Source organism: Coregonus clupeaformis, chromosome 26, assembly GCF_020615455.1.
Source record: "Coregonus clupeaformis isolate EN_2021a chromosome 26, ASM2061545v1, whole genome shotgun sequence".
Taxonomy (NCBI): Eukaryota; Metazoa; Chordata; class Actinopteri; order Salmoniformes; family Salmonidae; genus Coregonus; species Coregonus clupeaformis.
In genome coordinates this window covers 49,396,300-49,422,556 of record NC_059217.1, presented here as the reverse complement: position 1 = coordinate 49,422,556, position 26,257 = coordinate 49,396,300, and the positions used below count along the sequence as shown (strand labels likewise).

Genomic DNA, 26,257 nt, shown 5'->3' with positions numbered 1-26,257 from the left:
TTTCGCTGACCTGTGTAGGTGTCTTTTTGCCTTGTTGGAGCATGTCAAACGTAGCTTTGTCAATGATTTTCGAATCAAAAAGTGACTTGGCAGAGACAGTTGCTCTAAGCCCTTTGAAGCTGTCTTGTTCTTGTTTCTTAGCCTCTTTCTCATTTACAATCGTAATCACAATCTTGATGATCTTTTCTATTGTAATCTTTCCAGACCTATACTGCCTTATCAGGTCAAGTCTCTGTTCCTCTGTAATATATTCAGAGTGGATAATTTCCCAGATTGTGAATTTCTTCCCTTTGAGTGGACCAGACTGCAGCTCCATTGTTGCTTGGCTCATGGCCTCTTTGGTTTGGACCTCTGTATATGTATGCTCTTCCTTTGCATTGATTGCTTGCTCAGACAGAGGTAGAAGCTGAAGCCCAGATTTCTTGTCAGTGACACATCTCTTGTATAGCTGTGAGTATGTGACATTTTCCTGTGTGTTGGGGTCAAAGTAGCCTTTAACATCATCAGTTGGATTATTCAGAATCTGGTTCATTTCATCATCAAAGAAGCCACGTTTACAGGCAACATCATGTGGGATGCGGTGACTTTTCACTGGATCAATGATGCCTCCTGTTGCAAGCTGCGCATCTAGGAGTCTGATGCCCTGATCTTTTGGAATGAGTTCTTTATTCATTGCTTCGAACAAAGACACAGTCTTTCCTGTGTAAGGATCTTTGTAGCCTGTAACGGCTCTCTCAGCTGACAGTAGTTTTTCATGCAGCTCAGGACCAACGACAGTTGCTTTCACGGCTTCATCGACAGTGAACTTCTGATTCTTTACAGGATCAACAACAAATCCTGTTCCTGCTTGTGCTTCCAGGAGAGTTAAAGCGGGCCCTGTCCTCATCATATCCTTCTTCATGGCTTGATAGAAAGACATAGTCTCCTTAGTTGAATCAATAACTACACCTGCAATGCAGTTTGTACCCTTCAAGGATTTGTGAACAGGCTCCATTTCAGACACCTCTTTGATTGTTTTAATGCCTGTGTGCAGCTTATTGTAGAGGTCTTTGTCGATTATCTTGGACTCCAGTAGTTCAGTAGCAAGGACAGGTCCCCTCAGACCCTCAAAAGCGATTTCATTCTTTTTTTCCTTTTCCTCTGCCATAGTGATAACAATCTTGATGATTTTTTCCACTGTGATCTTTCCTGTCTTGTACTGACGAATAAGGTCCTTTCTCTGGTCCTCGGTAAAGTACTCAGAATTGATGATTTCCCAGATAGTTACAGTCTTTCCTTTGAATTTTCCAAATGGCACAGTGACAGTCGTCTTGCTGAACACATCCTTGGTCTCCTCCTCTGTGTAGGTTGATGTGCTCAGAGCAGCCTTGTCAGTGATGGGCAGGAGCAGCAGTCCTGTCTCTGGATCTGTGCTGCATCTCTGCATTAGCTGAAGGTATGTTAAGTTCTCCTGGGTGTTCGGATCAAAGAATCCCTTGGTGTCATCTGAAGGGTCCTCCAGTATCTTGTTCATCTCAGTGTCAAACTGCCCCTGTTTGTATGCAGTCTCGATGGGCACACGGTGGCTGTTTATGGGGTCAATGAGTCCACCAGTAGCTATCTGAGCCTCAAGCTGCCTGATGGCATGGTCTCTGTCAATCAAGCCCTTCTTCATAGCTTCAAAGAGTGAGATCTTGTTACCGGTGTAAGGGTCTTTGTAACCAGTGACAGCTCTCTCAGCAGACAGCATTTTGTTGTGCAGTTCAGGTCCGATCAGGCCTTCCTTCACAGCCTCACTGACAGAGAGTTTCTTGTTTTTAACTGGGTCTACTACATAGCCAGATGCTGCCTGTGCCTCCAGGAGGATCAAAGCCCAGCCAGGAGTAATTTTCTTTTCTTTCATAGCTTGATATATTGCCATTTTCTGATTAGACTGTGTCAAGACACCCCCTATACAGTTCTTGCCCTGCAGAATTGTTCTTAACTTGTCAGTCTGGCTGAGGTCTTGCACAGTGGTTTTTGCCTTTCTTCAGCTTATCAAACTCCTTTTTCGTCAAAAGGCCAACTTCATAAAGTCTGCTTGCAGGTACTTTCTCGCGGATGCCATCAAAAGACAGTGTATCCTTCTTACTGTCAACCTCATCTCCAACACTTCGGCCATTGATAACCTGCTTTGTTGTCTCCACCATGGTCATATGGATCAGTTCATCCTCAGGCACATCGTCAGTCTGGATATCAATTTCTCTGGTGTGGGAGATTGGCTCTTTATGGGCGACCTCGAGCTGCTGCAGTTTCTCACGAAGTTTCTTGTTCTCCTCGCCAAGCAGCTTTTCCTGTTCAATTCTTTTCCTTTCAAGATCCTGCATCTCTTTTTGCTTGTTGAGCATTTCTTTCTCAGCCTCTTTTTGTTTGTTGAGGGCAGCATCCATGGTAGCCTGAAGTTTATTTTTCTCCTCCTCCATTTGTTTCCTCTGGCGTTCCTGTTCTTCTTTGAGGGCCTTGGCCTTCTTGACCTCCTCCTCAAACTTGTTCTCCAGCTTCTTCTTCTCATCTTCAATTTGTTTCTCCTTCTTCAACAGCTCCGCCTTCTCTGTGATGAATGTCTGCTGGAGTACTGTCTTCTCGTGTTGGATTTGTTTCTGCTGAGCATTGACCATCTAATTGAGATAAAAGGGAAAACAAGAACATAATTAGAACAATAGGAGTTTCATTTGTATTTAAAATATTCTGAAAACTCCATCAATCCACATATTGTGCACTATAGTAAAGAAATGACAACATTTTAGTACAATGCAATCCACTTATAAGAATCAGTCCCAAATTGTTTTAAAAATATATATTAGATGTAATTATTCCTATGTTACATAATAATATATACTCTTCTCAGTAAGGGAAGAACAGTATGGGGAACACCACCAATAATGAATCTATACTTTTGTCCAACTGGACAAACTGATAATATCTGGAAGGGATAGGATCTTTTTAAGCTTAGTTTACTGTAATACAAATATAACTCAAAATAATATAACTGTGTAAGTGGTTAATTTTAAGAAGAAGGAATAGATAAAGAAATGGAATGAAATAATTTAAGATTGTTCGTTTTCAGAGAGAGGGTTAACAATGACAAAAGCTGCACTACTATGCCATCTCTAACACAATACCTCTTTAGAGTTATTCTGTAGGTCTTCAGCATCCTTTTTCAGCTTGGCCTTTTCCTTTTCTAGATCAGCGATGGCTTTGCGTAGCTCATCAGCTTCTTTGTTGCTGCTCAGTCTCTGGACTTCAAGTTTTTCCACAACAGTCAATTTCTCTTTAGTCGCTAGCTCTGTCTGGTGAAGACGGGCACTGATCTCATCTGCTTGCTTCTTGAATTTCTTGGCCTCATTCTCTGCTTTGGACTGAGCATCACTAAGTTGGGACACCTTGACTTTGAGGTTTTCAGCTTCGGCTGTGATCTCCAGCTGTCTCCTGCGCTCAGCTTCCAAGGATTTCTGGAAGCCCTCAGTCTCTTCCTCAAGACGCTGCTGCATCAGTTGTTTATCCTCAAGCAGCTTCTGGGCCTGCTCTTGAGCCAGGTCCTTCTGTCTTTGGAGCATCTCAGCCTCTGCTTTCAGTTTACATGCTTCCTGAATGGCAAGCATCTTCTCCTTTAGCATCTTCTCTGCAAGTGCCCTCTGTTGGGAGAGGTCAGATTCAGCAATTTGTCTCATGTGTGCAGCCTCCTGGGCTTCCACACTGAGTCTGGCAGCTTCTTCTGCAAGCTTCTTCATGTTCTCAGCTTCCTCAGCCAGGAATTTCTGAGTGTTATCCTTGTCTTTTTTGATAAGACGCTGGTTCTCCTGCTCAATTCTGAGTTTCAGTTTGACCAGCTCCTCCATCTGAATCTTGACTTTGAATAACTCCTCTTCCACCTGGGCCTTCTGCTTGACCGCATCACCGACTTCGTCCTTTAAGCGCTGCAGCTCCTCGTCTAAGACAGATTTTTGCTTGTCAGTTTCATCCAGCTGAAGCCTGACCTTTGTGAGCTCTTTCTCTACCTGAGACTTTTGACTCATTGTTTGCTCTGCAAGCTTTTTGTGCTTTGCCATCTCAGCATCTGCTTGTTGTTTCTGTTTGATTGCATCTGCCTCAGCCTGTGCTCGCTTGGCAGCTTCGAACTCTGCCTCCTTTCTCAATTTCACGGCTTCCACTTGAGCTTTGGCTTGGTTGGCAGCTTCGAGTTCAGCGGCCTGTTTTTGGCGTTCTGCATCCTCCGCTTGTTGCCGGAGAAGCGCAGCCTCCTTCTCTGCCCTTTCCTTGGCAAGCTCTGCCTGTTTTGCAAGCATCTTGGCTTTCTCATACTCTTCCTTGAGCTGTGTCTGCATGAGGTTGTCCTCCTTCTGTTGGACAAGGACACTCTGAACTTGCTGTTCAGCTGCATTGCATTTTTGTGCTGCTTGTTTGGCTACGAGAATCTGTCTTTCTGCTTCCTTGTCAGCATCCTCTTTCTGCTTTTTGGCTTCATCTGCTTTCTTTTTGAGGCGTGCCACTTCCTCCTGCGCATTTTTGCACTGTCTGCCTGCTTCTTCCTCTGCAGCAGTGATCTTTTTCACCTTTTCCTCTGCTTCGCGTCTGCGTTTCTCCTCCTCCAGGGCAAGTTTTCTGTGTTTCTCAGCCTCTTTTTCAGCTTGGAGTTTACTCTGCTGTGTTTCCTCTGCAATGTTTTTCAGTTTATTCAACTCCAGCTCCAAATCAAGCTTGCCAGATGAGGCTTTCTCAAAGTTTAGCTTGAGAATGCGAATTTCCTCCTCAACCACTCGTCTCTGCTTGAGAGTTTCATCTACAAGTGTCTTTTGTCTTCCCAACTCATTCTCAGATGACTTCTTGAGTTGATTGATCTTTTCTTCAATATCTTGCTTGTGCTGGCTGGCTTGGTCCTCCAGAGCTTTCCTCTGGTAAGCCTCATCCTCAGCTTGTCGTCTGAGTCGCTCATTCTCTGCCTCTTTTTCTTTGAGGGCAATTTCTGCTTCAGTCTTCATTCGAGTTGCCTCGTTAATGGCAGCAAGCTTCTCTTTGAGGATCCTTTCAGCTTCTGCTCTTTGACGAGCCGCCTCTTGCTCAGCAACTTGCCTTTGTCGCTTGGCTTCCTCAGCGATGGATCTAAGTTTGCCTGCCTCTTCAGCAAGGTCCCTCATTTTTGCAGCTTCAGATTCGAGGAGCTGTTTGCTCTTCTCAGTGTTGGACATGCTCTCCTTTTCTGCCTTGGACTTCAGCTGCAGGAGTACATTCATTTCACTCCTCACTTTGACCAGTTCATCTTCGAGCTGTTTCCTTTGCTGCTCAGCTGCACTGACTTCATTCTTCAGGCGGTACAGCTCGTCATCAAGCAGGGATCTCTGTTGCTCAGCATGGTCGAAGTCTGCCCTTAGCCGGATTAACTCCTGTTCTGCTGAGAGTTTCTGCTGAGCTGTTCCCTCAGCTATCCTCCTCTGCCTCTCCAGCTCTTGCTCTGCCATATCTTTCTGTTTCAGTGCAGACTCCTCAGCTTTAGCCCTCTTCCTGGCCTCACGCTCAGCATCCTCCTTCTGTTTCTCGGCATCCTCCTGGGCACGACTCTTTTTGTGAGCTTCTTCCTCAGCCTGGAGCCTTAAGCGGAGTGCCTCATTGGCCTTCTGCCTCCATTTCTCTAACTCCTTCTCCGCCTCCTCCCTGGCCATATCTGCCTCTTCCTGTTGCTTCTTGAGACGAGCTGCCTCCTCCTGCAGCTGGATGACAGTGACATGCTCTAGTTTGAGTGATTCCTCCAGCTTGGATGTCTTTTCAACATAGGACATGCGTTTGCTCTGGAGTTCGGTGGCAGCACTCTTCTGTGCCACCTCCTGGGCAACCTTGATCTGCCTCTCCTTCTCCACTTCAGCTTGCTTCATGCGTCTCTCCGCCTCCTCCGCCTGCATCTTCAGCTTCTCAAGGTCTTCCAGAGCCTTCTGCTTCTGCTTGGCAGCCTCCTTCTCAGCCTCAGACTTGACCTTGAGCTCTTCCTCGGCCTTGCGTTTTTTCTGGGTCTCCTCGTTGACCTGTTTGCGGAGCTTCTCAGCCTCCTCCTGTGCAAGCTTCCTCAGCCTCTCGGCTTCAGACGCTTTTTCCCGGAGTTGCTTGAGCTCATCCTCAGCTGTAGACTTCTGTTTGACAGTGGTCTCCAGCTGGATCCTGATGACACGGATTTCCTCCTCAATCTTGGCTCTGCTCTGATTGGCATCTTCTACCTGTTGGCTCTTGGACTTGATCTGCTGCTCTGAGAGGTTTTTGAGCTCATGTAGTTCCAGCTGGATATTGTGCTTTTGCTTTTCTGCATCTACAGAAACAACTTGTCTCCTGCTGACTTCCTCCTGCATCATGAGCTTCAGCTCTTGAGCCTCTTGCTCTGCCTTGGCAATGGCCTTTGCATGAGATTCAGCTAGCTGCTTCTGTTTGTTTAACTCGGCCTGCATCTCTGCCATTTTTTTCCTGTCTTCCGCTTTCATTTTCTCAGTAGCTTTCTGTATTAGTGGAAGCAAATGGTAAAGAAAATATAAAAATTAAGCATGACAGGTTAAATGTTAATGTTAGTTAGCTTAAAAGATAGATATGTGTTTAGATGTCAATTCATTCAGGAGGACGCTGTTAAAGCAAGTTATCTTCCACAAAGACAATACAAGGCAGAAACAAGATGGAAAATGGTTATGTAAAAATGTATGGGAGACAAGACATCACTTCACAACACAACAAAGTGAGGAACTCATGTGGCATGGAACTGTATCTTTTTCAATATTGGTGTCCTTAAGGGGAATTATTTTGTGATAAAACATTTTGCATAAGTGAAATAGTAAAGTTAATAATTAATTTTTAATCATCTATTTTCAGCTTGAAATTATTCAAACAAAGTTATTATTCAAAACCCACATAATAATCAACCAGTAACTAGATAGTTGAAATACATCTATTCACACTGTTAAACAACCTCTTATGTTTTTCTTGCGTAACAATGAAAGGGATTCTTTAGATCACTATTATCAAGGAACTAAGCAAAATATGTGCAACGGGGAAAGCAGGGATAGTGCAAGGATAGTCTGAAAATAATAGCACCTATAGACCATGCTAACACAGAATAAACAAGACATGGAAATAAGTGAATGTAAGATAAATATGGAAATGTTTGACAGTTTAGGTGATGAATTGAAGGCTGAGGGTATGGAAGGTAAGGCACATAATGAGAGAATAGTAACTGGAGCGTAGTTGATTATTTACCTCTTTAACGCCCAAACAAGATAAGCATTCATCATGACAAAGCACTGGCAAGCAGTTAAGAGAAGCAAAGAAACAAACAAAACATTAGGTTAGAAAAGAACGGGAGACGGAAAATTTGTGTTAATCTGAAAAAAGGAAAGTTGAAGAACATGGCAGTCAGCCTGAAGCATACAGTGGGAGAGCTTAGATTGAGATCTAAGAAAGAGTGGCCAATGAGAAAAAAGACAGTGAAAGAAAGAACGCCCTTTAAAAATAAATATTATGGCATGAAAATGAATATGCCAAAATACAAATGTGCAAAACCTAATTGTTCAGTTTTAGAGAGATTTTCTTCTAACCCACTGGAATATGCTCTCAATGGTCTCTTAATCTTTTGAGGGATGCTCTCATTCTTTTGCTTCAGACTGAACATAAACGTTTCATCAATTCATTGAATTTTGTGACAAGGCCACTCACTACTGCTTATCGAAACAGGATGCAATTGTCATTGATGTTCATACAATAGATACGTATCTACTTGGTCCTGGATATTTTAAGGCACCGTAAAAATTTAATATGACACTCCAGCCATATACTAATATACAGTGCATTCGGAAAGTATTCAGACCACTTGACTTTTTCCACATTTTGTTACGTTACAGCCTTATTCTAAAATGGATTCAATTGTTTTTTCCCCCTCATCAATCGATACACAATACCCCATAATGACAAAGCAAAAATATAACGAATACTTATGTAAATAAGCAAAAAAAATTATTCATGTTTTTCTTTTTTAGCAAACGTTTAGACAAACCTGTTTTTGCTTTGTCATTATGGGGTATTGTGAGTAGATTGATGAGGAACACAAATGTATTTAATCCATTTTAGAATAAGGCTGTAACGTAACAAAATGTGGAAGAAGTCAAGGGGTCTGAATTATTTCTGAATGCACTGATAGTCCCTGGTTCCCATCTGAGGACCATGACACTTAGCACTAGGATTATTTTTGGTAGAGCATTCATATTTGCTAAATAGATCAGCTTGGCCATCATTCTAAGAGATATGACTTCCTGTCTGCTAGGTGCCCTAACATCCTGCAGCTACAGTACAGCACGCCAATGCCAATTTTCCAAATCATACTTTACCTCAAAATGAAGGAATGTCAAGTCAACCATACATTAATGTGTGTGTATGCATTTGTGCGTGCAAGAGAGTGGTCATGCGTTTGTTTTTCATTGGTTGTCAATGGGTTAGGGTTAGGATATCCCAGTGTGTTGTCACGCACCTCCTCGTCCTCCAGGCGGCGCTGTGTGTCGGTGATAAACTTGATGTACTGACTGGTCAGAGTCATCAGCTCGCTGTAGCGGGTTCTTAGCGTCACATACTGATGGAGAAGAAATAAAACAGGAAACCTTTGATTTAGTGTGTGTTGGCTTAAACTATTGATCTAAACTTTTCTCCAAACATTGCAAATGGTTGTCAGGGAATGACAATGTGCGTTCAAGATTACACAAGTGGCACAGACCTCTTGAATGATGTTATCTGAGGCAGAATCCATTTTGGTTTTCTTCAGGGGTGAGAGAGGCTCCACCTGTGCTTTGTAGGCCACCAACTGGAGTTCATAATCCTAATAAAAAGAAACAGGATGTTTTAACACTAAACACTATGAAATTAAGACATTTAAAAAAGCTGTATATGAATGCAATAATAGTTTTCACGTTTGTGCACAAATGTTGTGCATGCTTACCTTGATAGTGTCGATATACGCCTTGGCATATTTCTGACACTCGTCAACTTTCTCTTTGTTTTGCTCGATCTCTTCCAGAAGTTTCTATGTTGGGGGAAATAATCAGAATTAGTCTGGATGTGATTTCAAGGTGTGCCTGTATATGTTCAATAATGGGAACTACACAAAACACACCTTTATAACATTCATAGTCTCATAAGTAGTATACAAAATAAGAAGTATAAAAAAGGCTGTCAATGACTTATTTTCACAAAGTCTCAGAATGTTCAGTTAATCAGCTAAGCACCTAGAGCAGTGTAGTGATGTAATGGACCCCTAATATGCCCCCATCAGCACAGTAGCCTACCTTCTCCTGGGCTAGTTGCTCCTTCAGAGTCTTGCTGTCGCTGATGGACACGGCCTGGATCTTCTCCTGCCTCTGCTTGGCGCCACCAATCCACTGGATGAGCCAGTCGTAGCTCTCTCTGTAGTACCCCAGCTGGCGACCTAGCTGCTCCAGCTCCCGCCGCCGCAGGTCCATCTGGGCGAACACAGCCTGCCAGCGGTCCTGGAGACCGACAGGAGATGGCGGTAGTGGTCCAGCTCAGAGTCACGCTCACTGTGCACACGAGACATCTTCTCGCTCACGGCTGCTGCCTTTCCGAGCTCGCCCTCCAGAGAATCGAATGCAGGCTTTTCGCCCTCTGCTTCAGCACGCATTTTCTACAGGGAAAGAGACGGGAGGGAAGAGCAACAGTTAAAAAAAGTATTGAGAAAGCTACATTTCTTCACAGAAGCATGTTATGCATGGACTCTTGTGTTTCATCACGTAAACCGTTTTCCCCTCTTTTTAAACCTGCCTTGTTTCCATGTTCATAATCCAATGATACATATAAAACGCAAAAAATACATGAGCGTTGGCAGTCGAGAAACCCGTAATGAATCCCACACAGTTCATTAACGTCCCAGAGCGCATGTGTTTTTAATGATCATTAAACATCACAATCGAACTACTGAGTTGCATTTATGCAAAAGCCTCTCCAGCTCCCCGGCTTGGAAAAAGCGGAGACCAACTGTGTCATACAACAGGAGGTAAGTGTTGAGAGAACTGAGAACAGAAGCCTGGTTGTTCAGTGGAAACAAGAATAAAGGCTGAGGCTGTGCTCAGTGCTGTCCAGTCAACTCACCTTGAGCTGGGTGCGGTACATCTCCACCTCCTTGACGTCATTGGGCACAGTTTGGACCTCGCGCAGTCGTTCCTCATACTTCTTCAGCACGCCCTCAGCCCCTGCGTGTTGCGGATGACCACGTCCACCGTCTTCAGCCTGAGGCAAGGAAAAGGAAATGTCAGTGGAGGAGGGAAGGATGGATGGGAAGTGGCGTGGGAGATTTAAGAAAAATAGCCTACAATGGGTTTTCCCTATGCTGCTTAAATAGAATGTTGTATTTTCACTTGCTTGTTTGTTGCTTTTTTCAGGGCAATAAGAACCTCCAAAATGGCTACTGGCTACAGAAAGAAAACAGACAAGTCAACTCACTTCTCTAGATAGACAGAGGAGAGGATGTAGACATGGTCCATCTTCTTCAGGGTGAACTCCAGTTCAGAGCGCAGGACGGGGGCAGTGCTGGACTGCTGAGGAGCGGTACTCAGGACCTCCTCGGTCTTCACGGCCACCTGGTCCAGGTTCTTCTTGATACCCTCAAGCTCCACTTGGACTTTCTGAAACAGGAGAAAAACAAGCACATGACAATTAAGATAAAGAAAGGACAAATAGCAAAACAAAGAGAGAAAACCTCCTCTGATTAAAAACTTCCACCGACTATCATAATGCTGAACAGTCCCCTCTATCAGGTCCAAGGAAGCAGTGTGTTCCTGAGCCTGACCTGTGTGTGGCTTCTCTGGGTGAGGAGCTGCCAGGGGTCTTGGTGGAGTAGCAGAGAAAGGATCCCCACTAGGCCCAGAGCCAGCAGGGTCCAGAGGAGCTGGAGCAGCAGGCTGGGCAGTGGGCCTTCTTGCCATTCTCCCTCAGTCTCCATAGAGAAACACAGCCCAGGGACTAACTGGACACACTGAGCTTTATAACAGTACTCTCTTTTCCCTCTCTCTCTCTCTTGCTCTCTCTGTCTCACTCTCATGACTCGCCTCCTCCTCTCTCCCTCTTCCCCCCTCAGAGGCAGCGCAGAAGAAGGAGAACATTCCATTCCCTTCCTCTCTATCTACCTCTGCCCCGCCTATCCTCCCTTCTCCTGAGTCATCGTTCCTCTCTTTCCTGCTGCACTTGGCTCCCGTACAGCCTGTATCTCTCCTTTCTCAAGCCCCCTTCTTTCTCACATTTCTCTCCCTCGCCGCAGAAAACCGTATCCATAGCTGCAATCTGCTGTAATTAAGCCTCCCTGTCTTCTCTATCGGTCTCTATTCATTCCCTCTCTTTCTCCCTCTCCCTCATTCTCTTTCTTCCTAATTATCTCTCTCTCTCTCTCCTTTTCTGTGTAGTGCTTTGTCCTGTTTCTGGTGCCAGTCTGTAGCTTGGTATCAGGGTTGGGGAGTAACGGATTACATGTAACTGATTCCCAAAAAACTGTACGTTACATTACCAGCTAAAATATTGTAATCACATTACAGACACTTGAAAAACTAGATGATTACTTATAGGATTACTTTTACATTCAAAAAAATGTTTGTGAAAAAATTATTCTCAATGACATTCAAATCAGCATTGAAAAATGGCACAAGTTTAAGTTTGTTCCGCCTGAGTGAATCTGACCACAAGTCAGAGACAACTATGATGACACACCAAATGCATTTGAAGGATCGCAGGAAAATAACATGAATAGGCTTTTGTAGGTTACAGTCCAAGCTGTCAGTCTTCCAACGGTGCGAGTGCTGTTGGCATCCAAAGATTATCCAACTTGAATAAACGCTTGAACGTAAGGACGACAGCAGTGGTGTAGCCTACGGGCGATGCAGATATCACTTATTATTGATATCTACATAGCGTATTGATGTCAATCACACTGGTGCTCTCTCATTTAGCTATTTGCACCTTACGGATTGTGGTGGTTGTGGATGGCTGTTCACAAATCGATATATTTACTGCTCAATCTAATTCGTGCTGATTCAGAAAAATGTCAATCGGCCTAATGGACACATGCTCAAACTTGCACATTTTTGATGGACGTAAAAAACTGCAAATTATAGAGCTATCAAAGTGTCACCAACAAAAACGGAAACAATAAGCCTATAGCAAATACAGAATATGGTAAACATTTCCATATGCAAATAGCACTTTCAGTAGTGCTCAAAGAATGCCATTCCATGAGAGCAGCATTTATTTTTAAACTCAAAGCAATGAGCCTGCATGACAACAAAATCATAAACAACAGAGTAGGCTAAATAGTCCTTCATTTTTGGGTTATGCTCAGGTAAAACAATTTGGCGAAAAGTCCTATTCTTGAAGATCAAGGGGTATTCAATTAATTGGAATGACTGGAAATCTGACAGACGTTGGTTTTTAATGTAAAGATATAGCCTAATCATATTTGTATCTGTAGTAGAAAGCAATGGGTTAGAAGAATCCTACATAACCAACCCATAAAGTAAAAGGCAACATCCATTTATGGCCAGCTATGGAAACGCTAACATTGATTTGTCCTGTAATAGATGTCGGTAAATTGGTAATATAAACGTTTGTCTTCTTCAAATGCCTCTTAAGGGGAAAGTAATCTATTACAATTTGGCCATGTAACTAGCAACTAACAGATTACATTTAGAAAGTAACCTACCCAACCCTGCTTGGTATCACATTTTCAAATCAAACCAAATTTGTATTTGTCACATGCGCCGAATACAACAGGTGTAGACCTTACCGTGAAATGCTTACTTACAAGCCCTTACCAACAATGCAGTTCAAGAAATAGAGTTAAGAAAATATTTACTAAATAAAATAAAAAGTAACACATTAAAATAACAATAACGAGGCTATTTACAGGGGGTACCGGTACCAAGTCAATGTGCGGGGGTACAGGTTAGTCGAGGTAATTTGTACATGTAGGTAGGGGTAAAGTGACTATGCATAGATAATAAACAGCGAGCAGCAGCAGTGTAAAAACAAATGGAGGGGGGGGTGTCAATGTAAATAGTCCGGATGGCCATTTGATTAATTGTTCAGCAGTCTTATGGCTTGTTGGTAGAAGCTGTTAAGGAGCCTTTTGGACCTAGACTTGGCGCTCCGGTCCCCCTCCATAACAGTATTACAGTAGGTCCTTGTTAAAAACACATTCAGAGTCTTTATGATGGTGCTTACTGTTATTCCCAGTGTTCAAATAAAACAACATCATTTTTCGGTGATTAACTCCGGTATCTGTTGTGCCATGGACACTAGCATATTGCCCCTCCGTTACATTTACCTGTATATAGGTTTTACTTTATTATCCTTTATTTATACAGTTTGATCCACTGAGCGTCTTTTTACGGAGGAGACCTGTCCAATACATAGGTTAGACCTAAGTCAGAACTTATTCTTTAGTTATTACAGTGTACAGTACCTTCTGGTCGGTGGTCTTCTGGGCACAGTCTTTGAGGGGGTCCTTGTCCACGGGCTTGCGGATGCGGGCCACGGTACGAGCCTCGCAGTCCTCTATCCGTAGACGCAGGTCCTTGATCTGGGTGATGTAGGTCACACACATCGACTCGTCCTGGTCACCTGTGTGCAGCATGGACATCGGTTAGGACAGGCTATACATATACCGTACCATCTTCTCTCATTATGCGGTCCCTGTGTGGCTCAGTTGGTAAGAGTGTGGCACTAGAAGATCCAAGGTTGTGGGTTCAATTCCCACAGGGATCACGTACACATAATCAAAATGTATGCACACACTGTACTGTAAATCGTTTCAGATAGAAGCGTCTGCTAAGTGGCAATAATAATATGATTATTATATTATCATGGTGAGGAGCTTAGGGCAGGATGGGTGTGGTCACTGTGGGTGTAGGTGTGGTAAAGATAGCGGGTTGTGTGGTGAAACCTTTCCCTTGTTGTTTTCCGTGAACGTTTTTTACCTTGCAATACCGCATTGCTTTGAATGGAATTACAATTGCACAGATATATATATATATATATATACATACACACACACACACACACACACACACCTTTGTGCAGTGCATTCATGTGATTCATGATCAGACATGCATATGTTCACATGTAGTGTGTCTCACACACACACAGCTTGATATGCATTCAAACAAAGCAAATTTCATTACAAATGATCCTCTATGTAGGTGACTACACAGTGCAGTGGTATCTCGACACACAGCAAAACACAGTTTGACTACTACCTGAATGTGTTTTTCTATAGCACTATATTGCATGACAAAAAAAAACTAACTAAGCCAAATTGGATACAGGAAATTGACCCCAAAAAAGGCAACAAATCATGCACTCACTCAAAAGCGGTAAGAGCTAGCGAAAGCATTGCTATCAATGTGAACACTGTAAAAGTTGATGGAAAACAACAAATCGTTCATTTTTGAACATCCCAACCATTCATAGTTCAAAAGCATGGCGGTTCACTGGTGCCTGTGTGAGCTATAGCTTAGCGTGACACACTCACCTTTCGCTTTAACCACTCGTCCTGAAAGGTGAATTTGACAGTTACCCAATGTTGCAGAAACCGGTGTACAGTATCACGCCTTTCACCCCTGACTACACACATCCACTGTATAAAATACTGTTTGCTGTTGGTACTCAGAGAAGGAGAGTAGATGCCACCCTTATTGAGATCAAAACTTTATTTTACAGCCCGCTGTTTATTAGGTAATTACTTATAAATGTTTTGTCAAACCAGGTAGTCACCAAACCAGAAAGTACCCACTAATACCCCATTAGTTTCTTAATTAATACCAGGTAAACACCAGGTAAATACCAGGCTGTAAAATAAAGGGTTACAGAGGTGTGTTGTGTTTGTTCATGAGTATGTAGGTGTAACTGACCTTTCTCCACAGAGCGCAGAAGGTTGTCGTAGTACTGTGTGGTCTTAGTGTAGTCGCCCTCGATCTGCATACGGTCGTCTGGACCAAACAGCTGGGAGTCCTGACTGTCACGCATGAAGTCCTGGTAGTGAAGCTCCAGGTTCCTCATAATCAGCCTGTACTCCTCCACCTTCATGGTCTTAAACTATAGAGGGAAGAGAGGGGAGGGAGAAAGAGAGAGAGGGGAGAGAGAGAGAGAAGAAGAGGGAGAAGGAGAGAGGTGGAAAAAGAGGGAGAAGGGGAGAAGGGAGAGATGGAATAAGGAGAGAGGTAAATAGTCAATCTAAAACATGTTAATCTTTCAAAACCTCCTCCTTGTGAGAGGAATCTATCAGAATTGCCTGTCAATCTGTCACTGTCATTCTGTCCATGTACCCTGCTTGTATCACAACCTGTTTTAGGCGGTTACATTTTATAAAATTTAAATCTACTGTACAATCAAGGCTTTTAGTTTCTTTGTTATGTAATACAAACAAGCTTTGGTAGACACTTCTCATTACTGTGGTAACAGTGTAAGAACTTTCCCCGCCAATAATTCAATTTGGAAACCCATGAGGTTTTCTAACTCAATAAAACACTTCTCCATGTTTACATGGTCTGCTCTATAAATAACAGAGCACAAACAGGGTGACCACTTGACTCCCTCTCACAGGGTCACTGATTGACTGTCTGTGAGGATCACGTTTAACTTAAAATAGTGCAAGTCTAAGCTTCAAACAGTTAACGAAAAACTATTCTAATTACGATATATCTTTCTCAGTTTTCTCAAGATAAAGATCAAAACACAGATGACCAGTGTTTACCATGGTGATGTTCCAGGTACGTATCTGTGTGATGTCTCTCATCAGGTACTGCCAGGACAGCATGCTCTTCATGTTCATATGCATTCTCTGCCACAGGATCAGCATCGACTGGTGACCAGAGTCCAGGCTGAGGTAGGAGACAGAGAGAGAAGGAAGTTTTACTGTACTGTAAAACAAATATAACTAGGGCCCAGAGTTTTTCATGCCTGGTTCCAGATCTGTTTGTGTCATCTTGCCAACTCCTATGGTCATTGTCACCGAAGACAGCACAAACAGATCTGGGACGAGACTATGGAAAAAACCCTGGCTCTACGTATTCCAAATGTGATTTATTGATGGAGAGCACTGTGTATTGATGTAAGAGCCTCACCTGGACACACTGTCCATAGCCTCCTTGTTGACAGGTGGAACCAGGAAACAGACTGAAGGCACCACCGCCTCAATGCCTGAGCGGTTCAGGACCTTCCACTTGTTGGGCTGTGGAGAGTTGTTGATGAGAGCACACTCCTCTCCCTTATGGACGGTGATCTGCACAGAGAGACGGAGTATATGAGAAGTTACAGTCCATGGATGAATGGATGGATGGCTAGTCCAGCATGAATGAATGAACCAGGATGAATGAATGAAGGAACAAACAAATTAATGAACAAATGAATGAAAAGTAAGTCTCTGATACCTCTACATAGGTAGAGGGTTATTCCTACACCAGGTACCTTAAAAAGGTGATGATAAGGATGATGTGCTTACCTCCATCTGTTTGAAGTCACACACGGCCTGGATGGGCAGTTTGCCCTTGATGGACTTGGTGGGGTTACGGGGCTTCAGCTGGATTATGGTCTTGGCTCTCTTGTTCAGGCCGGCCACGTGAGTCTTAAACTCATTCAGCTGCTCCTTCTCCTCCTGGTGAAGAAGGGAAATAATTCAACATCTCCAGAAACAGACGGAACAAAAAGATAAGAGAGTGCTGGTCTGCTTTCTCTGCATTTGAGCCACTACAGTTCTGCCTATGACGAGGGCCCATATTCATAAAGTGTCTCAGAGTAGGAGTACTGATCTCGGATCATGTACCCCCTTTCCATTAATTATATCTAAAAAACATACCTGATTTTAGATCAGCAGTCCTACTTTTACGATTTATGAATATGGGTCGAGAGCTAGGTGACCTCATGTTTTATGTGAGTACAAGCATCCATAGACAGTCCAACATGTAGTAGGTTCAATACCACAGCATCCTGCAGCAGGTCCTCTAGTCGCGTGGCGGTAGTGGAGCGATCACAGCTGTACTTCTTCTTTATCGTCTCCTGCATCTTCTTCATCCTCTCCTCAGCCTCTTTCACGTCCGAAAAGAACTGCGAAGAAGCACAAGATGATAAGGCCACGTGTATTGAACAATCAGTGAGAACGTCAACAATTGGGTTCGGAACTATTACTCATAGGACCATGCAGGTTTATGAGCCATTCTTTATTTTGAAAATTATTCTGAGCATCCAAACCTGGTAGTAAGCTGTGTTCTCTTTGAGGTGAGCCTCGATGCAACAACACAGCTGGAGGATCCAGCTCCACTGAGTCTGCAGGGCTGCTGTGAAGGCCTGGAAATTAAAGGGGGACAAGAGTTGGGGAAAACAGGGTTGTGTTCACTAGGTACCAAACGGAGGAAAACAGACTGAAAAAGGGAGGGACTACCTGAACTTGTCCAATAAGACATGCTTGTTTTCATTTTCAGTTGCAAAACTGTCTACTACGGTGTGCAGTTCTGTGTGCTAATGCATACCGTCCAGGTTTACCCTGTTATTGCATATGGAGACCACTAGGGGGTAGTGTGGTGCTCACCTCCACTGTCTTCTTGCCAGGGTGACCCTCCTTCAGCAGCTTGTCTCCTATGGCCTGGATGTCGTTGACCTTTTTCTCTCTCAGCTCCAGCTCACGCATCAGACCCTGCAGAATGAAGATGAGCTATCAATGAGCTATCAACAGCCTTACATTCAGATAAACTACTCCAGAGTTTGGAAATACTGTATGATCTTTCAATATTTTTCTATGCTTCCAGAAAATGTGCACTTGAACAACCAAGCTGTCTTAACAGCATTTCTGATATATTTTTCATGTTATGTATATGGTTTTCTGAGTGGGCGGTCAGACCTACCGAGTAGTTGTCTTTCTTGGCGGTCATGTTGGTGTTGCGGTCGCTCCAGTCGTAGCTGACCTCCTCCTCCTCTTTGTCGTTGAGCCACATCAGCTCCTTGGTTGCGGCGCTGACGAACACATAGAGCGAGTCCAGGTTACGCAGACGAGACTTTGGAGGAGTTCTGGGAGAGAGCGGTGAAAGAGGGAAGATTTAAATTACATCCTGTATGTGTGCATTTATGAGAATACAATTATTACCAGTCCTGGTGGTAGCTGACCATTACGGCATTTTCCCAAAAATATATTACATTTAACCCAAAAGAATGCTTCTGAATAAAGATCTTACCAGCAGCTTGGCATACTGAAGGTCCAGTTTGCCCAGGTATTGACTGTACGTCCCCTTACTGATTGGGGATAGCTGGTTCTGAGGGACACAAGAGACACACAGGCAACATCAATGTAATGTCATAGTCAGATAGAGAGGATCTAGCACTTGAGGATGGTAATGAACATATGTAATGTCTCCATTCCCTCAGATCGAATACAAAATACATGACGTAAACTCATTCAAAGTGATATGGAAATATTGTATATGGAGATATGGAGAGTCTATGAAACCAAATTATTATAACACCCCACTAAAACATATTTCACCTTTGCCCCTTTAAGGTCTAGTACCTCGTCAGCCTTGGCCCGTTCGATCTTGGCGCGGAAGTCCTCCACGGTCTGGTGCAGGCCCCGGTGGCTGCCCAGCTGAGACTCCACGGTGGGCAGGTCCGAGCCCCACTCGGCCTCGTCAATCCGCCTCTGACTCTCCTCCACCCATGTCAGCAGGTCCTGGGCGTAGCGCAGGGTCACCTCGTCCAGCTCGGGACGCAACCTGGTGGAGGACTGCTGGATGGTCTGGGTCTTCATCATCTGGGTGGTCGTCACCTGCGACTTGAGACGCAGGTTGTAATCGGTGCGCAGGTTCACCAGACGCTCGTGAAGGCGGTATACCCTGTGGGAACAACACGCATAAGTGTTCTGTCCTGTAACACATTTCTTGACTAGAGGGGGAGGGGATATAATTAATAATTTAGAGAAAATATTTTTTATACTGACAAAGCTAATCGTTGTAATCGACCAATGTATATAATAGAATCGAATAGAAAATAGATACTTTACTATCCATTTTGTGAGAAACTGAAATGTCCAACTCACCTGCGGTACATCTGCTCGGCCTGCAGGTGGCGCCCATCTTTGAGCAGCTGCACGTCATTGAAGAGCAGGCGGATCATGCCGTCTGCCTTGTCCAGGTCCCTCTCCACCTCGGCAGTGTGCTGAGCCGGCTTCCCTGCACTCAGGAGACGGATGTCCTAGAGGGAGGAGGGCATACCATTATTAAATGTCAATAACCTATGAGCTTTCCACAGGTAAAGGGGTTTCTATGATTGACAGACAAGTAATCCTTCCTCCACTTTAAGGATTTCATGGCTTTCCAAAGTTGTTGGAGATAGTTAGCATTTTAATTTTGTTATGTGAGACAGTACTTACACAGCCCACCTCACGCTGTTTTATGGCAGGAGAGGGAAAACCATTCTGATTGGAGCATTTTCACTGGTGATGACTGGACACATTGGTTTTGAATGAGGTAGTAAACAGACAGCTAATGATTTTCTAACTGGAGCATATGACTTGCCGTTATGAGTCATTTGACCCAATCACTAGCCTATAGCAACTTTGCATAATTGAGGACAATGGCTGTCCTTCGTTCCCCCAGCTCCAGCCTCAGCCTGTCCCAGCTCCAGCCTCATTCCCAGCCCCAGCTCAAGCCACAGTCCTAGCCTCAGCCCCAGCCCCAGGCTCATTCCCAGCCCCAGCTCCAGCTCTAGCCTCAGTCCTAGCCCCAGCCTCAGCCCCAGCCCCAGCCCCAGTCCCAGTCTCAGCCTCAGCCTCAGCCTCAGCCCCAGCCTCAGCCTCAGCCTCAGCCCCAGCCCCAGCCCCAGGCTCATTCCCAGCCCCAGCTCCAGCTCTAGCCTCAGTCCTCACTGTACAGTCAGAGTGTTAGTGGTCCAAGACTCACCGTCTGCAGCAGGGTCTCCAGCTGGTTGAGCTGCTCCTCACACACACCCGACTCCATCTGGACTTTACCGACGATCCTCTGGAGTCTCTCTAGCCTGGGGGAAGAAAAGAGGAGCATTAACACTGATCTGGACAAAACAGTTTTTAGTTAGCAATGTACCAGGTCAGGATCAACACTGAATTTCACTTCTATACCATGCTAAAAGTCAATGAATCAATAGAAAAAACAAAAACAACACTGTTTTATGTCACGATTAAGAATATCAAGTACGAAATATAACAAATTCCTTGCTTGGCCACAGCTAAAAACTTAATAACATAGTAACACAATAACAACAACAGCACAATCACTGAAAGTCCAGAACAAGACTCTTACGGCCTCTTTGAACGCAGCAGGTACTCTAATCTATAAGGGTCATCACAAATGCCATACTCTAGTCCCTATCCTCTCCCTTTTAAAGTCCCAGGTAGAGAGGTGGCTCTTCTTAACACAGTCCCATAGTGTCATGGGAATTCTCTCCCATCTTGGCAGGCAGTGGTGGGGTTGAATGGGACAACAAATGTCTGCTGCGCTCTGTAAGGCAAATTTCTGCTGAGCTGGATCAGCCATTCCTCATCCCAGTCCCATGAATAAGACTGCCCAGATAGAGCGCTGCCCAATCTGATGAACTTAGTTGAAACTAGTAAACTAGGACTGCCCATTCTACTGAACATGGACCCAGCAAACAAGTCTTATGACAGTGGACCAGCCCAATTTAAGACAACTTGCAACACAACACCACTCCAGCTATCTAGCCTTTGATATTGATAACATCGGTATTTGATGTCTTCGTGACAGATAATCATATCTGATTAAGTTACAAGAATGCATTTTGTAAAATTAAATCGCTCTGTACCGGACTTGCCCTTGTGAACAGAGGATGTATTTCATTGCAATCCCTTCATTGCAAAGGGAAAACATGATTTCAATCATAACATCTTGCTGCATGCATCTGGATATGGAGTCTCCGAATTAGGGGAGATGGGTAATATAATTACTGTGCATTACTTAGCTTCAGATGTTGTTCTTGCTGCTGTTTAAACTGCACATGAAACTGACAAGGAAATGGTCCGATAAATAGAATTGGCTTGATGAGAATCCATCTGTCACTTTCTGTGGCTATTATATGAATCATGATTCACTCACTGTAAGTAAATTGCACTCATCAACAGTCAGATATTCTAAACTATGCTTTGTGGCGCTACTTAATCAAAGAAACTAGTGGAAACTTCCATCTGAAGTCAAGACACATGAAGTCATCCCTGAAGACCTTAGAGAAATCAGTCAGGACAGTGTCCAAGCCCCTATGACATCGTAGATACCAAATCTCAGGCGTGCCAATGGCATTACTGTTCAAGAGGAGCTGGCAGTAGACAAACCACAACCTTAACAAGGCTCCCAGAGCGCAACTAAGTAACACTAGGTTTAATAGACTAATGCAGTTAGTTATCCAGGATGCTCTCACACAGACCAATGAATCAATGACCTGTCTTGTGTCGAACAATAACATATTCTTCCCAATTTGTAACATGAAGACCGAATTTTTTCAAACAAAACAGGCAGAAACTAACAAGGTCACTTGAAGAGAGTAGATAAATACTAAACAAAAATATAAACGCAACATGCAACAATTTAATTGATTTTACTGAGTTACAGTTCATACGAGGAAATCAGTCAATTTAAATAAATTCATTAGGCCCTAATCTATCTGTTGGTCACAGATACCTTAAAAAAAAATGGCCTGAAATATGAGGTTATGGCGGCGGATGAATGGATGAATGGCATGACAATGGGCCTCATCACGGTATTTCTGTGCATTCAAATTGCCATCGATAAAATGCAATTGTGTGCGTTGTCCATAGCTTATGCCTGCCCATACCATAACCCCACCACCACCATGGGGCACTCTGTTCACAACGTTGACATCAGCAAACCTCTCGCCCGCACTACGCCATACATGTGGTCTGTGGTTGTGAGGCCGATTGGACGTACTGCCAAATTCTCTAAAATGACGTTGGAGGCGGCTTATGGTAAAGAAATTCACATTTAATTCTCTGGCAACAGCTCTGGTGGACATTCCTGCAGTCAGCATGCCAATTGCACACTCTCTCAAAACTTGAGACATCTGTGGCATTGTGTTTTGTGACAAAACTGCACATTGTAGAGTGGCCTTTTATTGTCCCCTGCACAAGGTGCACCTGTGTAATGATCATGGTGTTTAATCAGATTCTTAATATGCCACACCTGTTATGTGGATGGATTATCTTGGCATCCCCACTAACAGGGATGGAAACTAACTTGTGCACAAATTTGAGAGAAATATGCTTTTTGTGCGTATGGAACATTTCTGGGATCTTTTATTTCAGCTCATGAAACATGGGACCAATACTTTACATGTTGCGTTTATATTTTTGTTCAGTGTAGATCCAGATGAGGATTGATGGAATCGTGGAATCAGGAATAATATGGCCAGACATTGATATCCACTACACAGCTTCACTCACTCACTCACTCTCAAACTCTGTCCTGAGCAGTCGTTCTCTCTCTAGGATGGCCACATGCAGACGGCCCCATTCCTTCTCCACATCAATGGGGTGGTAGCCTGGAGGGACCTTGACCTGACCAGTATGCACTGCACTCTGTAGAGGGGGTGGGGTAAAACCATAAGTGTTAGGCCTCTAGCCACAAATCAGACAACCATCTTTATCTATCTATATCAATCTATCAAAAATAGAATAGAGTATAATGGAATGGGATACAATAGAGTATAATAAAATATAATATAATTAATCGAATAGACTAGAATGCAAATAGCATAGAAAATAATATAATAGAAGCTCTGTGCATGGCTAACCTCAAAGGACTGGTAGATGAGTTTGGAACGGTGCTTGTCGGCCTCCTTTGCAGGCAGTTCGGTCTCTTTGAACTTCAAGAACTGACGCCACAGAATCTGAAAGCGAGAGAGACAGGATGAAGGAGCACATTTTCTTAACGTTCTCGAACGGTCACAAGGGGACATTTTTATATATATATATATATATATATATATATATATATATATATATATATATATATATATATATATATATATATATATATATATATATATATATATATATATATATATATATATATATATATATATATATATATATATCATACAGTGAGGGAAGAAAGTATTTGATCCCCTGCTGATTTTCTACGTTTGCCCACTGACAAAGACATGATCAGTCTATAATTTTAATGGTAGGTTTATTTGAACAGTGAGAGACAGAATAACAAAAAAAAATCCAGAAAAACGCATGTCAAAAATGTTATAAATTGATTTGTATTTTAATGAGGGAAATAAGTATTTGACCCCCTCTCAATCAGAAAGATTTCTGGCTCCCAGGTGTCTTTTATACAGGTAACGAGCTGAGATTAGGAGCACACTCTTAAAGGGAGTGCTCCTAATCTCAGCTTGTTACCTGTATTAAAGACACCTGTCCACAGAAGCAATCAATCTATCAGATTCCAAACTCTCCACCATGGCCAAGACCAAAGAGCTCTTCAAGGATGTTAGGGACAAGATTGTAGACCTACACAAGGCTGGAATGGGCTACATGACCATCGCCAAGCAGCTTGGTGAGAAGGTGACAACATTTGGTGCGATTATTCGCAAATGGAAGAAACACAAAATAACTGTCAATCTCCCTCGGCCTGGGGCTCCATGCAAGATCTCACCTCGTGGAGTTGCAATGATCATGAGAATGGTGAGGAATCAGCCCAGAACTACACGGGAGGATCTTGTCAATGATCTCAAGGCAGCTGGGACCATAGTCACCAAGAAAACAATTGGTAACACACTACGCCGTGAAGGACTGAAATCCTGCAGCGCCCGCAAGGTCCCCCTGCTCAAGAAAGCACACATACAGGCCCGTCTGAAGTTTGCCAATGAACATCTGAATGATTCCGAGGAGAACTGGGTGAAAGTGTTGTGGTCAGATGAGACCAAAATCGAGCTCTTTGGCATCAACTCAACTCGCCGTGTTTGGAGGAGGAGGAATGCTGCCTATGACCCCAAGAACACCATCCCCACCATCAAACATGGAGGTGGAAACATTATGCTTTGGGGGTGTTTTTCTGCTAAGGGGACAGGACAACTTCACTGCATCAAAGGGACGGCCAAGGCAACAAAGGAGTGGCTCAAGAAGAAGCACATTAAGGTCCTGGAGTGGCCTTGCCAGTCTCCAGACCTTAATCCCATAGAAAATCTGTGGAGGGAGGTGAAGGTTCGAGTTGCTAAACATCAGCCTCCAAACCTTAATGACTTGGAAAACATCTGCAAAGAGCAGTGGGACAAAATCCCTCCTGAGATGTGTGCAAACCTGGTGGCCAACTACAAGAAACATCTGACCTCTGTGATTGCCAACAAGGGTTTTGCCACCAAGTACTAAGTCATGTTTTGCAGAGGGGTCAAATACATATTTGCCTCATTAAAATGCAAATACATTTATAACATTTTTGACATGCGTTTTTCTGGATTTTTTTGTTGTTATTCTGTCTCTCACTGTTCAAATAAACCTACCATTACAATTATAGACTGATTATGTCTTTGTCAGTGGGCAAACGTACAAAATCAGCAGGGGATCAAATACTTTTTTCCCTCACTGTATATATATATATATATATTTAAAAAAAGAATGTGCAGTGAAATGTGTTGTTTTACAGGGTCAGCTATAGTAGTATGGCGCCCCTGGAGCAAATAATTGTTAAGTGCCTTGCTCAAGGACACGTCAGCAGATTTTTCACATTGTCGGCTCAGGTATTTGAACCAGCAACCTTTCAGTTCCTGGCCCAACGCTCTAACCGCTAGGCTACCTACCTTATTAGCTTGTGAATCAATCCATCCTACTCTTGCTTCCTTTTAAATCGAAAGTAAACTGAAATTCCATTTGAAATGGAATTGACCCCAACCACGACACTTAGCAGTACTTGTAGTGTGAAACTACAGCTCTTGATGAGTTCGTTGACATTTTACATTCTTACAGTGGGCATTACTTGAGAAAGGATTGTAACCTTGTAACTTTATAACATGTTCCCATGTCCTTACTCACATACATACGCACAGAGCTTGACCTTTTCAATCCAATATGGTACCAGATCAATAATGTGGCTAACCTGATTGTTTGGGAAGGTGTCAAAATAAAGACTCAAGCAAACACAGATGTGGGGTGTTTAAAAGTGTACATAGAAAAGTCAGATGCCTTATTAGAAGACACAGATGGTGTAAAAACAAACAGAGACTTCTCGAGATACTGCTTTTGTCTGTATTTTGGGAACCATTTTCTAGGAAAAGAGATCTTGGAACTAGACTACCTTGAAGCACAATATACCCAGCCTTGTACTGCTCATTCTGATAATACCATTACATCTGATGAAAAGGAGGTGTGAGCACATTAAACACATATAATAGGTGTTCGAGTTGATAAAGGAAATTTGACACAGAAGTGCGTCCTCCTCCGTTTTTCTCTACAATTCCTTTGTATGTACTGTACAAGATTTGGAAACTGATTACAGCAACTGATAGGTTAATGAATGTTATATACATTATCCAATAGGAGGACTGAGCTGACCTAGCCTGTATCTGACAGTCCTCTTTGTCTCCACAGAGAAAGTTTCAGGCACGCAACGTTTTACGATCCAGAGCTAGCCAGGGAATGGGGAGGGGCAGTACGGAAGATTCCACCGAGGATTAGGTAGAATAATGTGTGCTTTCAGGTCTGCTTTTCTCAGCTCCAGTGCAACCCACCCAGACGCCACACAATTCCATACACAAGACAATGCAATCTCTAGACTGGACCCATACTGTAATTGTTTGACGTGGTATCGAATGGCAGAGCTACCTGCTTGGTCATTATGACTTAACTATTTAACGACCACGCGACTCATGAGTTCATGAGTTCTGTTGATGTATGTATGCATCCATATCAGTAAGAGCTCAGAGAAATGAATCTCCAGAACGATTTGAGCATGTCAGGCATCTCTGAATAGGCATAGTCATGGTAAGAGAAAATAAATGAAGGTGTGTGTGGAGAAATTGTATAAACATAATTCACAGCAACAAAACAAAATGCCTTAGCTACAGACCCGATATGTGAAAATGTATAGACACAGAAACAGTATTTTCAGTATCCAAGTTACAGTATACACGCTCCCATGTCTAGCAATAATACTTTATGTGACTAGCCACAAGTAGCATTCCAATC

General features: G+C 43.3%; 1 protein-coding gene across 1 annotated transcript in view; it reads right to left on the bottom strand.

The window, feature by feature from the left end:
• LOC121540869 (plectin-like) overlaps nucleotides 1-26,257 on the bottom strand; it is an 83,129-nt gene that overhangs the window by 5,939 nt on the left and 50,933 nt on the right. The window contains 27 exon segments of the mRNA XM_045207909.1: nucleotides 2-1,999; nucleotides 2,001-2,636; nucleotides 3,141-6,494; nucleotides 8,507-8,605; nucleotides 8,747-8,848; nucleotides 8,969-9,052; nucleotides 9,315-9,523; nucleotides 9,526-9,670; nucleotides 10,135-10,232; nucleotides 10,235-10,272; nucleotides 10,486-10,667; nucleotides 13,493-13,650; nucleotides 14,940-15,123; nucleotides 15,782-15,908; nucleotides 16,152-16,309; nucleotides 16,529-16,681; nucleotides 17,005-17,130; nucleotides 17,275-17,370; nucleotides 17,612-17,716; nucleotides 17,925-18,077; nucleotides 18,079-18,087; nucleotides 18,252-18,329; nucleotides 18,584-18,905; nucleotides 19,109-19,263; nucleotides 19,971-20,064; nucleotides 22,521-22,648; nucleotides 22,864-22,959. Coding sequence (XP_045063844.1) covers nucleotides 2-1,999; nucleotides 2,001-2,636; nucleotides 3,141-6,494; nucleotides 8,507-8,605; nucleotides 8,747-8,848; nucleotides 8,969-9,052; nucleotides 9,315-9,523; nucleotides 9,526-9,670; nucleotides 10,135-10,232; nucleotides 10,235-10,272; nucleotides 10,486-10,667; nucleotides 13,493-13,650; nucleotides 14,940-15,123; nucleotides 15,782-15,908; nucleotides 16,152-16,309; nucleotides 16,529-16,681; nucleotides 17,005-17,130; nucleotides 17,275-17,370; nucleotides 17,612-17,716; nucleotides 17,925-18,077; nucleotides 18,079-18,087; nucleotides 18,252-18,329; nucleotides 18,584-18,905; nucleotides 19,109-19,263; nucleotides 19,971-20,064; nucleotides 22,521-22,648; nucleotides 22,864-22,959 — 9,087 coding nt within the window.